This window comes from Stenella coeruleoalba (genome assembly GCF_951394435.1).
Source record: "Stenella coeruleoalba genome assembly, chromosome: 10".
In the NCBI taxonomy this organism is placed as follows: Eukaryota; Metazoa; Chordata; class Mammalia; order Artiodactyla; family Delphinidae; genus Stenella; species Stenella coeruleoalba.
The window spans coordinates 66,931,404-66,946,295 of record NC_137156.1 but is presented as its reverse complement, the minus strand read 5'-3'; the positions used below and the strand labels follow the sequence as shown (position 1 = coordinate 66,946,295).

Here is a 14,892-nt window from a genome sequence, read left to right as displayed (position 1 = left end):
CTATTGCATGGCAGTGTTAGCAGTGTGACCTCTGTCCCATGGCTAGGGGAAGAATAAAAATCTAGGAAATCGGGTTGACTGAATAAGGATATGGTGATATCTTATTAAGAAATAACTCCAGGGCTTCCCTGGTGGCGCAGTGGTTGAGAGTCCGCCTGCCGATGCAGGGGACACGGGTTCGTGACCCGGTTCGGGAAGATCCCACATGCCGCGGAGTGGCTGGGCCCGTAAGCCATGGCCGCTGAGCCTGCGCATCCGGAGCCTGTGCTCCGCAATGGGAGAGGCCACAGCAGTGAGAGGCCTGCGTCCCGCAAAAAAAACAAAAAAAAAACAAAAAAGAAATAACTCCAGTGAATACTGAAAATGTTATCGGACAGAATTTGGAGTTTATCTGAGAGAACACTCTATGGAATCCATGAGTACCACATAATCTCTGTCACCTTTCTTAGTATGAGATTATAAAGTCCTAGAAGACAGAGGCTGTCTCTTATTTGCTCTCCTGCACAGAGTGACATATGCAAGAGCATGGTTACCCGTCAAGACATTCTATTTCACATCTAGAAAAATTCTGGCCTTGCTCCTGCTTTATTCTGGTGTCCCATTCACTGGGCAAAGGTCATTCATGAGGGATCTGGGAGAGTGTTCAAAGAATGGGTGGGAAGGGTGGGGGGAGATATGTCTATAGGCCACACCCCCTTGACACTGCTTGTGTAAATGAACATTTTTCTAGATGTACCTCTAACAGAAATCCAGCATTATGATAATCCTTATTTTTAAAGAAGGCTGCCCTAGTTCTATTTGACATTACTCTTTAGGAGGCTGGATACTTTAGATAGGATTTTTTGGGGGATAGAAGGAAGAGGCAGTTAAGACACAATATGGTTATTTTTAAGATTATATAGCTCTGATAAAAAGCAACATCCCTCTAGGAGAAACACACAGTTGGGAGAATGATACTAAAGAAATGGCATCTGCCATGGCTCCCCATTTATGTTTCTACCACTCACAATATTCTTTAGTACAGTGTCAAAGGATTTAAAGATTACTCACTGATAAAGACAAGATGCTTATGAATTAAATGAATGTTCTCAAATTAGGACAGATTGCTAGAATGGAATCAACCATAAGCATACAGACTAGGACTTTTATTCCTCTCTCCAAATGTTGGCAGATAGCATTTTCTGACACATAATTAGTATCTGTTAAATGACTGACTCAATGATGGACACTGAACAAATCAGGCAACGAGAACTCTGTGAAGGGGATATAGTCCTATTGCAGTCATTTTCTGAGGATCTAACAGTATTTATACTACTAACAATAGGAATGGATACATCAAGTTTCCTCTAATTACTTCTTGATCCCAGAGGATTTAGAGCATGTCATCTCCATTGCCATAAAGGGGGAACATGGTCAAAGAAGGGAAAAAGTTAAGTGCGATGAGCCATGCTGAATGGAACAAAGCTGATGAAAGGGCATTCGGCTATGAAAGAGAAACAGTTCTCATGCAATACTACTCTTCTCTGGCAGAACCTTCTTTTAAGATTCTGGGTGCATCGCAATCACAATGTTAAGCACAGGCAGTGGGTACATAAAAATCAAACTGTATCACTAAGCTTCTTTCTCCCACTTTACAGATGGAGGAACTAACACACCACAGAGAAAACAACTTTCCCCAAGGAAACACGATGACAAGGATTCTATCCATTTCATAATTCCTCCCAAAGCTACCAGGCAGCGTTCAATTAAAGACCCAGATGACAGTTCTAGGTGGCAAGCTAAATACATCTAGGTGTTTAAAACATAAGGTAAGTACAGATTCAGATTCACCAGCTCTGACTATATGCAGCTAAGAACTTGAGTACGAAACCCCAATTTGCAAAGAACAATGATGAATGCAAAAGACCCCAACAATCAACAACTAACTCTCTTCTCCCCATTGGCCCTCTTCCAAAAGTAGCACTTGCAGGCAGGACCTGAGTGCCACAGGAGTTGCCATCAGTGGTCTTCACCCTAGGTCTGGGTGTTAAGTACTGACCTAGAATTCCTGTGCCAGGAAGTTCCTTCAGATCACAGACAGGCAAGGATCATTCTTTGCATCTGGATCCCAAGCTCAGTCACATCCCAAAGGGAAGCACTCCAGACCTGTCATTTTTTTCCATCTACTGTCCTTGGAATATGGTGCAACTACAACTGAATGCTATTTTTTAAAATACACTCTGTGCCCATTAACTCTTCTAGAGAAACCTTCCCAGCTTCTTTTAAAGTTTCTCCTGGTTGGAATGTGGTATGCTCCAAATACATATTTCTGGTGCCTTTCCAAAGTTTAATCATTTGAAGCCCTCCCTCCCCATACATAAAAAATATATCCTTCCAGCATCATTTGACCGAAGTATAAAGCAACCTGGTTGGCCTCCATGCATCCGATGGCATCTTCCAAGAGTGAAAACTCCACGCAGACATAGCCATAGTCGTAACCTGGGGACAGCATTTAAATACAGACGGGAGTGGTGTTAGTGCCTTGAAAACACAAAAGACACACTTAAATCCCCTGTTTCTGAACCCCTTAAACACAAGCCCTCCCCATAGCCCCCCCCCTCCCCTGTACTAGGCAAAGCTGCTACCCCAAACAGAAAAAAGTACTGAAGGAAAGTCTGGATGTTTCTGGACTTAGAAAGTCATTCCAAAATGGCCTTTTCTATTAACCAAGAAGATTCTTTGCCCTCTTTAGCACTGTTGATCTGGTGAGGGTGCCCCAGAATTGGGTAATCCCACAGAAAGTTCAAAGGGGGACCCGAAACATTTTAACCACAGGCTGAGTCTTCTGGAAAAACAAGGTCAACAAGAACAGGAAAGTATCTGGAAAAAAAAATGTATACCGAGAGAAGAAGGAGAAGCAATTATCTCAAAGCTATACTAATAGTCACCACTTATCAAGCAGAAACCACCTTCAAAGACAGAAGTGCTGACAGACTGAGGCAACTATATACCACAGGAAGCTTCTGGTTGGCAGGGGACAGACCATATCAGGTCTCCTCTTTTTTTCCTTGTTTCAACTCAAGTCATAAGCCAGCTAAAATCTTTATGAAAGGAAGAAGGTGTAAAAGCATAAGTAAGTACAAATGGCTGGGTCCAAAACTGTGCTTATGCACAAAGTTGGGGTAGGCTGGGGGAGAGACAGGAATTGTTAGCAATCAGTACATGTTCAAGAATTGTATGTACCATCAGAGCACAAAACACCCTTCACCATTTTCCTGAGCAAGTGTCATTTGTGACTCTCGTGACCCATGAGATGGGAAGTCATGGGATTTACAAGCTGACAAACTCTAACACTAACCCCATCCTATAATTTCCTTGATACTGCCACCATATGACTACAAAAATATACTTATTAAAGCAATGCTCCACAAGTGGCTTCCATGTTTCTGCCACTCTACTGCGTCACAGGATAAAGAAGTTCATCTTTAGGAGTGACACTGTGCAGATGGAACACCAAGAAAAAGATGTGATTTGCTCAAATAAGAAATAAAACTCAGGGGCTTCCCTGGTGGTGCAGTGGTTAAGAATCCGCCTGCCAATGCAGGGGACACGGGTTCGATCCCTGGCCCGGGAAGATCCCACATGCCGCGGAGCAGCTAAGTCCATGTGCCAGAACTACTGAGCCTGAGCTCTAGAGCCCGTGCTCTGCAACAAGAGAAGCCACGACAATGAGAAGCCTGCGCACCGCAATGAAGAGTAGCCCCCGCTCGCCACAACTAGAGAAAGCCCCGCGTGCAGCAATAAAGACCCAACACAGCCAAAAATTTTTTAAAAGACACAAATAAATTTATTTTTTTAAAAAAAAGAAATAAAACTCAGGGAAAGAGTAACCACACAAAACCTAGGTCAATTTTGAGCACAAAGTATATATAATAATAGAAAACTGGTATCATTGAATCAAGGTAATAAAGGCCAAAAAAAGAAAAAAAAAAAAGGGAAAAGGAAAACAACAACAAAAAAGCTAGGGCAAGAGAAAATATAACTTAAAAACAGACCAAACTTGGTGAAATGGGTTGGATCCCTTGTCACATGGAATGAATGGCCTGAAATGTTTTATTATGATATAGGTAAGGCTTTAGATCTGTTACATACTCCAAGTTCATTATGAAATGTTACAATGGTATAATCTGATTCTTCCTTTGAATTTTAGGAAATGACCAGGAAGAAAAGAAAGCTACTAGAAATCTCAGCACCCCCTTAGGTGGACAAACTTTCTACCTGATTTCACAGCTTTGCCCAACACAGATTAGAACTAACCCCTGGAATCTCTATTTAAACTTACCACAACAAAATCAGTCTTCTCTAATTAGTAACTATTTAGAGAAATGAAACTACTTTAGAGAAACAGTATATGCATTTGTATATACCCTATTAACAGGAGAAATTGTTTTGTTACATATTTCCTTTCAAGTGGATTTCTTGATTCAACTCAGTGAACATCTCATACATAAAACATTCTGCATTTTGTAAAGGGCTCTGAGTGTTCTTGGGAAACACTGCATAAGAGCAGAAGCAACTAAAGTGCCTTTTATCACCAAGTATCTACTGTAAACATTCAAATGTATGTCCACAATCAGAAAGGGGCAGCCACAGAACAAGCAGATATACTCTCAAGTGTGTTGATTACCTCTACAGAACATTGTCAAAGGAGCATCCAGGTGTGTGGAAAGCAAACCCTCTCCATAGCTGCCAAAATGAAAAACACAGAACACCAACACCAAATTGGCAAAGCCCTGAGTTTCCTTTCTGTTCTTAAAGAAGTAACTATTGTGGCCCAGAGGAGCACACAGAATCTATGTGCAGAAAAAGAAAGGATTCATGGCAACATTCATACTTTGCTAAAGAACAAACAGACTTTGATACTAATGTCACTGCAAAGGAAAAGATACTAGAGGAGACATAATGAGCATCTAGAGCAGACATAATGAGCATCTAATAGCATCTCTATACATTCCTGAGATATTATATGTTGACAATGTACTTCAGATATAATATTTAAATTTATAAGCCCAACATTCAACTTCTTCTGCCTGAAACTTTATGAAACAAAAACAGAAATTTAAAGTTTAGGGAATTCCCTGGCAGTCCAGTGGTTATGACTTTGTGCTCTCACTGCTGGCATCCAGGTTTGATCCCTGGTCAGGGAACTAAGGTGCTGCAAACCATGCAGTGTGGCCAGAAAAAGCAAAAAAGTTTAACTATAATACCTAAAACTTTAAAAATAAATAAATAAAAATTAAAAAGGACCCAATCTTGATCCAAAGCATTTTGTGTGTCCAAGACACAGAGTTGTACTATAAGGATTTTCATAAATTGCCAAAACGGGTGATGATATCAAGTAATATTTACAAAGCACTTGTAGGTGCAAGACTGTATTCTAAATATTTTACATATAGTTAATCCTCACATGACTATCCTATAAGGTAAATATTATTAACCTCATTTTACCCATCATGGGGAAGCAGTCAAAGAAGGAACAAGTAATTTGTTCAAAATCACCTCAATGGTAAGGAGCAATACCTGGCTTCAAACCCAGTCAGTCCAGATTCAAACTGATGCTATTAACCACTACACTGTATAAATTAATCTGATTTCCAACCTCCATGGAGCCCAATCACAGAAAGGATCCCACATGCCTAAGCACAGATAAGACTATGTCTACAGTTAAGAAATATTGAAATTTGAGCACAACAGTTATTTTTATTCTAAAATATCTATGGCAGAACCATTGTGAGTGGGCCTGACTGTGCAAGTTAGAAAGCATTCACTTTCATGGACTGAATATACTGGCTATCAATATTCTTCTGAAAAGACAAAACCCCAAAAGTCTTGTTGTAAATGATGGCTATAAAAATTACAATATGATAAGATACTTGATATAGTATATTGAATATAGTATATTTTAAAAACTTTAAAATTGAGAACAATTATATAAAATGTGTATAGGAAAAAGAACTAGAATTAAATACAATGAAGTTGCATCTAATTCAGAGGTCAGAGACAAAAGTCAGCATATGAGATGAAAACCATGCATTTTCAATATCATACTTGAACACCCCAAGGTGAAGAACAACATACCATCTCTCAATATAGGTTAAGTCCAACACTGCCAGTTTTTCCTCCAGCGTCGCAACAGATCACTTTTCTTTTGGCTGACACCAGATGAAGAGGTTGGCTTGCATTTAAGGGCCATAATGTATGAAAAATATATCACTTTAAATGACAGAATCACAGCCAGCATAGTGAACGCTCATACCCAGAGAAAACTGGAGAGACCACCTGAAGTCATAGCCGAGTCACACCCCACCTCTCATGCTCACTCCATGAGAGGGAAAATGGGGTGTGGGGTAGGGGAGAGGAGTTGAGCAAGCACAAGTGAATATACAGAAATCTGAAAATGATGTAATGTGACACAACTGTAAACAAAAATGATTACAGTGGTTGTATTGAGCTAATTGTGATTTTTTTCCTTTAGTTCTCAAATGTAATTTTATAATTCACAGAAAAAGTTCTAGTAGACACAGAAGATGTTCCACTCAGAGACCTAAATGTTCTGAAGACTACCAACCAACCTTGCATTCAGAATTGCTAGGAACCATCTGGAATCATCAAGATGGTAAACTCAGTGTTAACAGTCCCACAGACAAATTCTCACCTAAAAAGAGTAATAAAAAAACCTCTTTTATTACCTTTTTCTTCCATCATCACATGCTGGGAAGAAACCTGGTGGGCTGATGGGTCTTTGTGGCTTATTTGTATGACTATTAAAAAGCATATCTTTCTCCATTTCCTAACCTAAATGTATAGATTTCTCATAGAAATGTGACTGCTCCTTATACTTTTTTTTGCAGTTGAGAAGGATGAGAACAAGGCAAAGGAAGGAAATCTATAAAGCTAATATTAAATTTTCAATTCTTCTCCATCTTCATTAACCATGTGGTTGCCTGTTCCCCAAAAAAGTATCTGTGATAATAGCTAACCAGGTGCTTAGGGGAAAACAAGGTACAGAAAACAAAGCCCTGATGAATAATATCCAATCCCAGAACTAATTCTTTAGTCTCTGTCCCTAGAAAAGCTGACTCAGTGATGCTGACAAACATGGCCCTTGATCATTCAAGCCAACTGTTAGTCTATACCAAGCCCTGTTTTCGTAACCGTTATACACCAAGATTTTTATTTAGGCAAATGAGATGAGCAGCCCTATATTCAAACTGACCAAGAAAAACCCAACTAAACATAAACAAGTCCAGTTGAATTTCCCATTAGGAGAGTACTGGTTGACTTTGAAAAAGGCCAGAATATACATACCAACTATGAAATGTAAAAAAGAATCAGGATTTTAAAGGACACAGGCAGAGGGAAAAATTAATTTTTTAAATGTTATTGGGTATCTTTGAGGAAAAAGAAAACACAGGGATTTCCCCCTTTAAACAAGGAGTAATATTTCTGTGGAAACAAAGCATTATGAATATAAAAAGCACCATGAAAAATATTAATAGAGATTCAAGAGGGCTTAGTTCTATCGGTCTTGTTTTCCTAATTCCATTTCACTGGGAATATAGGTGTTTAGAAGAAAAGTAAAATATTATCAGGTTAGAGATTTTAACAAAAGTCAAACAGAACTGATCCACGTATCTGAATTCCCATCAATGGAAATAACATGACAAAGGAGGCCTGTGTGAAAGATTTCCAACAGGTACTTTGCTATGTTAAAACCTCAAATGAGTATGTACCTGCAGCTTTCATTAGGAAAATTAGGAAAATATCTGACTTACATGTCAAAATACCATCTGGGAAGAATGAAATTGGCCTATATGAAATCATCACTTTGACATCTTATAAGCACTTTCAATTCTCTCTCCTTCAACTATGCATATAAGGATTGCTGGTTTATAATAAGACATATGAAACTACGAAGATATGCACTGATGATTACTTGCTAAATTTTTGAAAACTGCATATGGTTCTATTTTATCTAGCTTTCCATCTGCACCAGATGGTTATTTTTGTTTAATATTTTTTATTGGTTTGTATTTTCAAGTAGTTTTCAAAATCCAAAATTAATCTTAGGGTCACTTCATCCTGATGATGGTTCTCGGGCCCAGATTAACATTTGTTAGGAAATTCTCACCCTTATTCAACTCATTAGTTTCCACTGACATTTACAACGCTATGTGAGCACAGAGGAGGGGAGCGTCCTAGCCCTCAGAGAGCTTAGCCTAATGGAAGAGTTATGACAAGTAGATAAGCATAGACCATCTCAAAATGCTATGTAAGTCAAAAAAGGGAACTTTTTTTTTCCTGAACTATAATTGACAAATAATATTGTATTACTTTTAGGATACAACATGATGATTTGATATATGTATATACGGCAAAATGATTACCACAATAAGTTTAGTTAACATCCATCACCATACACAGTTACGATTTGTTTTCCTTGTGATGGGAACTTTAAAGATCAACTCTTACTGCAACCTTCAAATATCCAATACAGTACTGTTAACTATAGTCACAACCCTGTATATTAAATCCCCAGGACTTTTTAAAAATCTGGGAACAACTACTCTTTTTAGAGCCAATGATCTAGTTCAATTTTTGTTCACTTGAAAACAAACAAAAAAACCTACAGAGCAACCATCAGGAATAAGATCTGAGTTTCTCCCCCCAGCTAAGAACACTCCAACCTGACAGGAAAGATGGTACAGGAGTGGCAAAAGGATCACCCAAGAGAGGAGTAGGATCAATGCTGAAGCAAACTGCCCATGCAGAGAGATGATGCCAGAACAATAGAGGTCCCAGACTAAGTGGGGGAGGGGGATATTTTCATTTCTGTACACCCAACACTAGCAAAATACCCGGCACGCGGTGGCGCTCAGTCAACGCCACATCACTTGTAATGAGTATCTTCACTGGAGCAACACACAAAGTAACTTCTACAGTTATGTACATAGGCAAGAAGCTACAGCTAATTCATCATGTGCCCTCAGGCAAGGCACTTCTCTCTGGGCTTGGGTTATCTCATATGCCAAGTAGCAATGATGGTAACTCCTTTGCAGGGTGGTTTCAGGGGTGCATGAGATAATACATTTCAGTACCCCTGTGCTTCTATTACAAAGCGCTCTCAGGGACTAAAGATGAGACAGCTGCCCCTGTATTGCTGCTAACTTACTGACAGCACTTGTCCTCCATGCAGCCATTTTAAATTACAGGACTGGGCTTCCCTGGTGGCTCAGTGGTTGAGAGTCCGCCTGCCGATGCAGGGGACACAGGTTCATGCCCCGGTCCGGGAAGATCCCACATGCTGCGGAGCGGCTAGGCCCGTAAGCCATGGCCGCTGAGCCTGCACGTCCGGAGCCTGTGCTCCGCAACGGGAGAGGCCACAGCAGTGAGAGGTCCGTGTACCGCAAAAAAATAATAATAATAATTTAAAAAAAAAAAAAGTAAAATACAGGACTATTCTTGATTAAGATTTACCAAAACCTTTCATCAGATATGCTTGTACATTGTCAAACATACTCATTGTCTGATAAACAAGGTGAGCACTTTCTAGGACTTGATATTAATCTGAAAACTAAAATGAAAAATTTTCTAAAAAATATAGAATTTTAAATTACTTACAATTATACAAACAGAACACTCTACTCCCTCAACATAACACCATTGCATAGTTTTAGAAATTAAAATTAAGTATGTCAGAATTTTTGACAAAAATTTCTTGAGAGGATCTACTCATCCAATATTTTATTTCCAAAGTTAGCACATACATGTTAACTAATGTTAACTAATACTTTCAGGTTGAAGAAACATATTCCAATACTTACACAAATATTATTTAACCACCAATTCACACATAACCTCACACATTGCTACCAGGAATTTTTGTAGCTTGGCTAATATTTTCTTCTTTGATTTGAAGACAAGCAAAGGCAGGAAATCATTTAATTTGTGACACAAATTCAATTGCTCGGTTATTAGGAAAAAACTAATGAAGCTTAAGCTTCATTTATTAAGCAATGATTTTCCTACCCTGTCAGGGACATTTGATTCATTTTTGAAAATGATGTTATCTAAACAACAAGGTCCTACTGTATAGCACAGGGGACTATATTCAATACTTTTGATAAATCATCATGGAAAAGAATATTAAAAAAGAATGTCTATATGTATATAGCTGAGTCACTGTGCTGTACAGCAGAGACTGGCACAACATTGTAAATCAACTATACTTCAGTTAAAAAATAAATAAATAAAATTAAAATCATCTTATCTAGTCACTTTCCCTCACCAGAGAGCTATGAAGTACTATTCAGCAGCTCCCACCCCAACTCCTGTACCATGGGATTTTCTAACATGTATCTGACGACTGTGACAACCAACATTCATTTCTGGTAAATGCAAAAGCACTAGTGGGCATTCAAATAAACATGAAAGGAATTTTTTGTTTTGTTTTACTTTGTTTTTCCTGTTCCCCCTGCCCCTAAAACAACTGAATGAACCATGAAAGATATAAACCAAGCCAATAAATATCTTTTTTTTTCTCTTTCCAGTCCAAATCTAGTTTTTAAAATCGTGGTCAAAACAAAAACAAGGGCTTCCCTGGTGGCGCAGTGGTTGAGAGTCCGCCTGCCGATGCAGGGGACACGGGTTTGTGACCCGGTCCGGGAAGATCCCGCATGCCGCGGAGCGGCTGGGCCCGTGAGCCATGGCCGCTGAGCCTGCGCGTCCGGAGCCTGTGCTCCGCAACAGGAGAGGCCACAACGGTGAAAGGCCTGCGTACCGCAAAAAAAAACAGAAACAAAAAACAGTAGGTCCCACAAAACCAAAAGAGGCAATACCACAACAAAACTAACATTCTTTCAACAGAGCCAGGACTAAGTTCTACAAACGAAATATTACCATTTCCCCTATCCTGGTTCCTAAGGTACATTTTGAGGTGGTTTGGAAGTCACATTTCAGACCACTCTAAACATCTCAAAGTGCTCCAGATCATTTAAAAACTCCCCTGAAGGCAAAGCAGCCCTCTTTTAGTAAGGAGAAATAGTAGAGAAACTTCCCCAATACTGAGACTGAAATAACCAAGACCATCAAGGCCTCCAAAGGTCTCCTATGTAGAAAACAGCTTCTCTCTGAGAATTTACAAATTCTTACAACCCAACTACATTTTTAGAGGTTGAAAATATTCTTTTTAAAAAATATGCATTGGGGGCTTCCCTGGTGGCGAAGTGGTTAAGAATCTGCCTTCCAATGCAGGCGACATGGGTTCGAGCCCTGGCCCAGGAAGATCCCACATGCCGCAGCGTAACTAAACCTGTGTGCCACAACTACTGAGCCCACATGCCTAGAGCCCGTGCTCCCAACAGGAGAAGTCACTGCAATGGGAAGCCCTTGCACCGCAACGAAGAGTGGCCCCCGCTCGCCGTAACCAGAGAAATCCCGTGGACAGCAACGAAGACCCAACACAACCAAAAATAAAAAAATATAATAAAAAATAAAAATAAAATAAAGTGAGTCTTTCATAGACAGCATATAGTTGGATCATGTTTATTTTTAAAAAAATGCATTGGAACAGAGGTACAATGAGCCTTCCAGAAAGCACACAAAAAAGGTCCATGTGTATGCATTTTTCTCTACTTCTTGTCTGATCATTTCCTATAATACCCATGAAAAGTCTTGATTTATTTTACTTCTCTGAAACTCAAGGGACATCACTTTATTTGCTGATCTCTTTGACCAGTGATTACCTTCAAGCATTCACTTAGGTGTTATTCTCTTTTAATCCTGTTGCCTCTAAAAGTTGTCAACCAGTTTTCAAGAAGGCTTATTTTTTAAAATTGACATGTAATTCACATACCATAAAATGCAGTGGTATATTCACAAAGTAGTGTAATTCAGTAGTGTACAATTCAGTAGTGTATTCACAAAGTAGTGTAACCATAACCACCAAATAGTTCCTAAGAGGCTTGTATTTAAATTAGATAGAAGACCTAAGTGATAACCTAAGTAAGAAACATGGAAGTAGGGAAAAATTGCTTTAATTTACATTCTGAGGGTAGAGAATGTAAGCTAGAAAGGGCGAGTACAAATCAGATGTTCTGCAAGGGGAAAGTTAAAGGAAGAAGCCAATGTACTTTAAATCCCATAAATAGTTTTTATGGATGGCCTCTATCTACTTCTCATTGAAGGTAACTGTATAAATGACTTTTCCTCCCTGAACTGAAGCTGGGACTCAAGCAGGCTCCTGCACTATGCAGGCTGATTAACGACTCTTTTCTTCTTGCTACCCCATCAGAGGGAACTCTTCAGTGAATTCTTCTAACTACCAAAAGGCACAGGAAACCCCATACAGCCTTATACAAACTAAGATTCGGCCAAAGCCACCTAAGCATTTGACCAAAAAGACAAGTGAGGACTATAGCAATTCTACCTAAAGAAGAGTGAGGAACTCAGAAAGGCAGTGAACTGACACAGGGCTATAAACAGAGTTCAAACACCTTCTGCATTTCAGAGAGGCAAATTCCATCTCAGCCAAAGAGTTCTAGGGAAGAGAATATAACTTGCCAATTAAGGCATCTGCTCATCACTGTCATGCTATACTGTCACCTGTCTGTTCTACCTACAGATGTCCTGTGTGGTTTAGATAGAGACCTCCAATGCTACATAGTCTACCAACCAAAAACTGCCAAGCTGGTGGTCCCTGCTTATGAATAAACTGATGCCTTGGGTTGCGAAAGATGTCCCATTCTCAGATCCAGATTAAGACTCTACACCCAGGACTTCCTTGTGGCGCAGTGGTTAAGAATCTGCCTGCCAACGCAGGAGACACAGGTTTGAGTCCTGGTACAGGAAGATTCCACATGCTGCAGAGCAACTAAGCCCGTGCACCACAACTACTGAGCCTGCGCTCTAGAGCCTGTGAGCCACAACTACTGACCTGTGTGACTAGAGCCCGTGTTCCGCAACAAGAGAAGCCACTGCAGTGAGAAGCTCTAGAGCCCATGAGCCACAACTACTGACCTGCGTGCCTAGAGCCCGTGGTCCGCAACAAGAGAAGCCACTGCAATGAGAAGCCCGCGCCCCACAACAAAGAGTAGCCCCTGCTCGCCGCAACTACAGAAAGCCCGCGCACAGCAATGGAGACCCAACACAGCCATAAATAAATAAATTAATCAATCAATCAATTAATTAATACCATATTAAAAAAAAAGACTTGACACCCAAAAGCCCCAAGGAAAGGTAGCATGCAGGGAGCCCAATAAAAAAGTCAATAAAAATATTAAAACTTCCCTACCAGGGCTGCAAACTACCACTAACCATCCTTGCTAACTTAAGGGGTTTTAATAAGGAAGCTTAAATTGAAGAATAAGCCAGCTCCCAGAATACAAAATGAGTTTCATCTTAAGTGTTAGGAAAGTTAACTACCCCAAAGAAAAAGATTAAGTAAAACCAGAAATTATAAAGTCTTGCTTTCCAGAACAGTACTGGGATTCTACTTTAAAGTCAGCAACAAACCCTCAAAAGTACCCAGCCCTGACCAAGTCCTGAAAACATACTTATATCCTCTTAGGCTACCCCTCCCCTTACTAGCTGACAGACCTAAACTCAAACTTCCCTTAGTCACTAACCCTTAGTGCCTTACTGCTCCTATAAATTCTACAGGGACCTCAAGCTATCATTCCCAATAGTCCAGTGAGCCCCTATTCTGCAGTAAGTACCACACCACCTAATGAGGTTCAGAATACATCATCATCAGAGACAACTCGCTCATGTCTCTGCTCATGGTACTTAGCCAAGTTGTCCATTTCCAGAGTCTACACCAAGGTAATCTCTCAGGAGAGGTAATCCCTTAAAGTGAGGGTAAGAGTCACAAAACATCCATATTCTCTAACAGGACCTTCTACTCAAAGTCTTTGGGGTGGGAAACGTTAAAAATGAAATAAACAAGACCAATCCCCAGGTAATGCCAAGGATGACTAAAATTAACCCTAGTTCCAGCACCTCTCCCCAGTTCACCTGATCCCTCTAGGACCGCATCACAGGATTCTTCTCCAGGTGTACTGTTCTCCACTCAGCCATAGAGTCCATCCACTGCCTCCACAAGACCCACCCAGCCCTAAAAAGTGCCTCTTGGCTTTCCAGACATTCTTATTTTTAAAGCTCAGCCACCTTTCCTTAAGGCTCATCTGTAAACACCCTCCCCAAATGTGGTACCAAACCCAGTAAGTCTCCTGGCTGAAAAGATCGTCTGTAGTTTTAGAGATGTGACAGTAAGTGTGATATTTTCTGATTTGTCAGTTTTCCCCTAAGAACTAAAAGTTTTACTTGTCTATTCTGTAAGTGCCAGGAAAAAAACCCAAAAATGTGTATTTGCATTTGCCAACTATAATTTATTTTTTCTAAATGATGTTGAGCTACTCCATCTGGAATACCATAAACTATGCATGTTTTGTATCATCCATGTCAACCCATTTCACAATGGATTTCTGCCCCTAAACTGAAAGATTCTCTTAGAGTTTTTTCTTTTCTTAAGGAAGGCACTTCTGTTTCATCAACACAGACGTAAAAACTCAAACCATTTCAATTGTGAAAAATGAAAGGATATGAGCCTATTCCCTTAATAAATGCAGAGAGCCTCTGACACTTTCAATATACCCAAAATGCTAGGGTACGAGACCAAGTGACTTGGTTGCTGCAAATGCTTACTTCCTAAGAAGAAATTTCCTTCACAGGGTCACAAAAACTGTGTCCACTCACTATATGAACACTGACAGAATCAAAGCAAGATATTGCTTCTTCCTACTAACACCACCCTATTAACCTTCTAACTTTCTGACACTACTTAATGAAGCAGTA

The 14,892-nt window shown here is 39.9% G+C and overlaps 1 protein-coding gene across 2 annotated transcripts in view; it reads right to left on the bottom strand.

The window, feature by feature from the left end:
- RBM6 (RNA binding motif protein 6) overlaps nt 1-14,892 on the bottom strand; it is a 107,018-nt gene that overhangs the window by 56,836 nt on the left and 35,290 nt on the right. The window contains exon 6 of one of the 2 annotated variants that reach the window (XM_079933616.1): nt 2,405-2,478. The exons of the other annotated variant lie outside the window; for it this stretch is intronic. Within the exon in view, the coding sequence (XP_079789742.1) occupies nt 2,405-2,478 (74 nt within the window). The remainder of the gene's footprint in view (nt 1-2,404; nt 2,479-14,892) is intronic. 2 annotated transcript variants of the gene reach the window in all.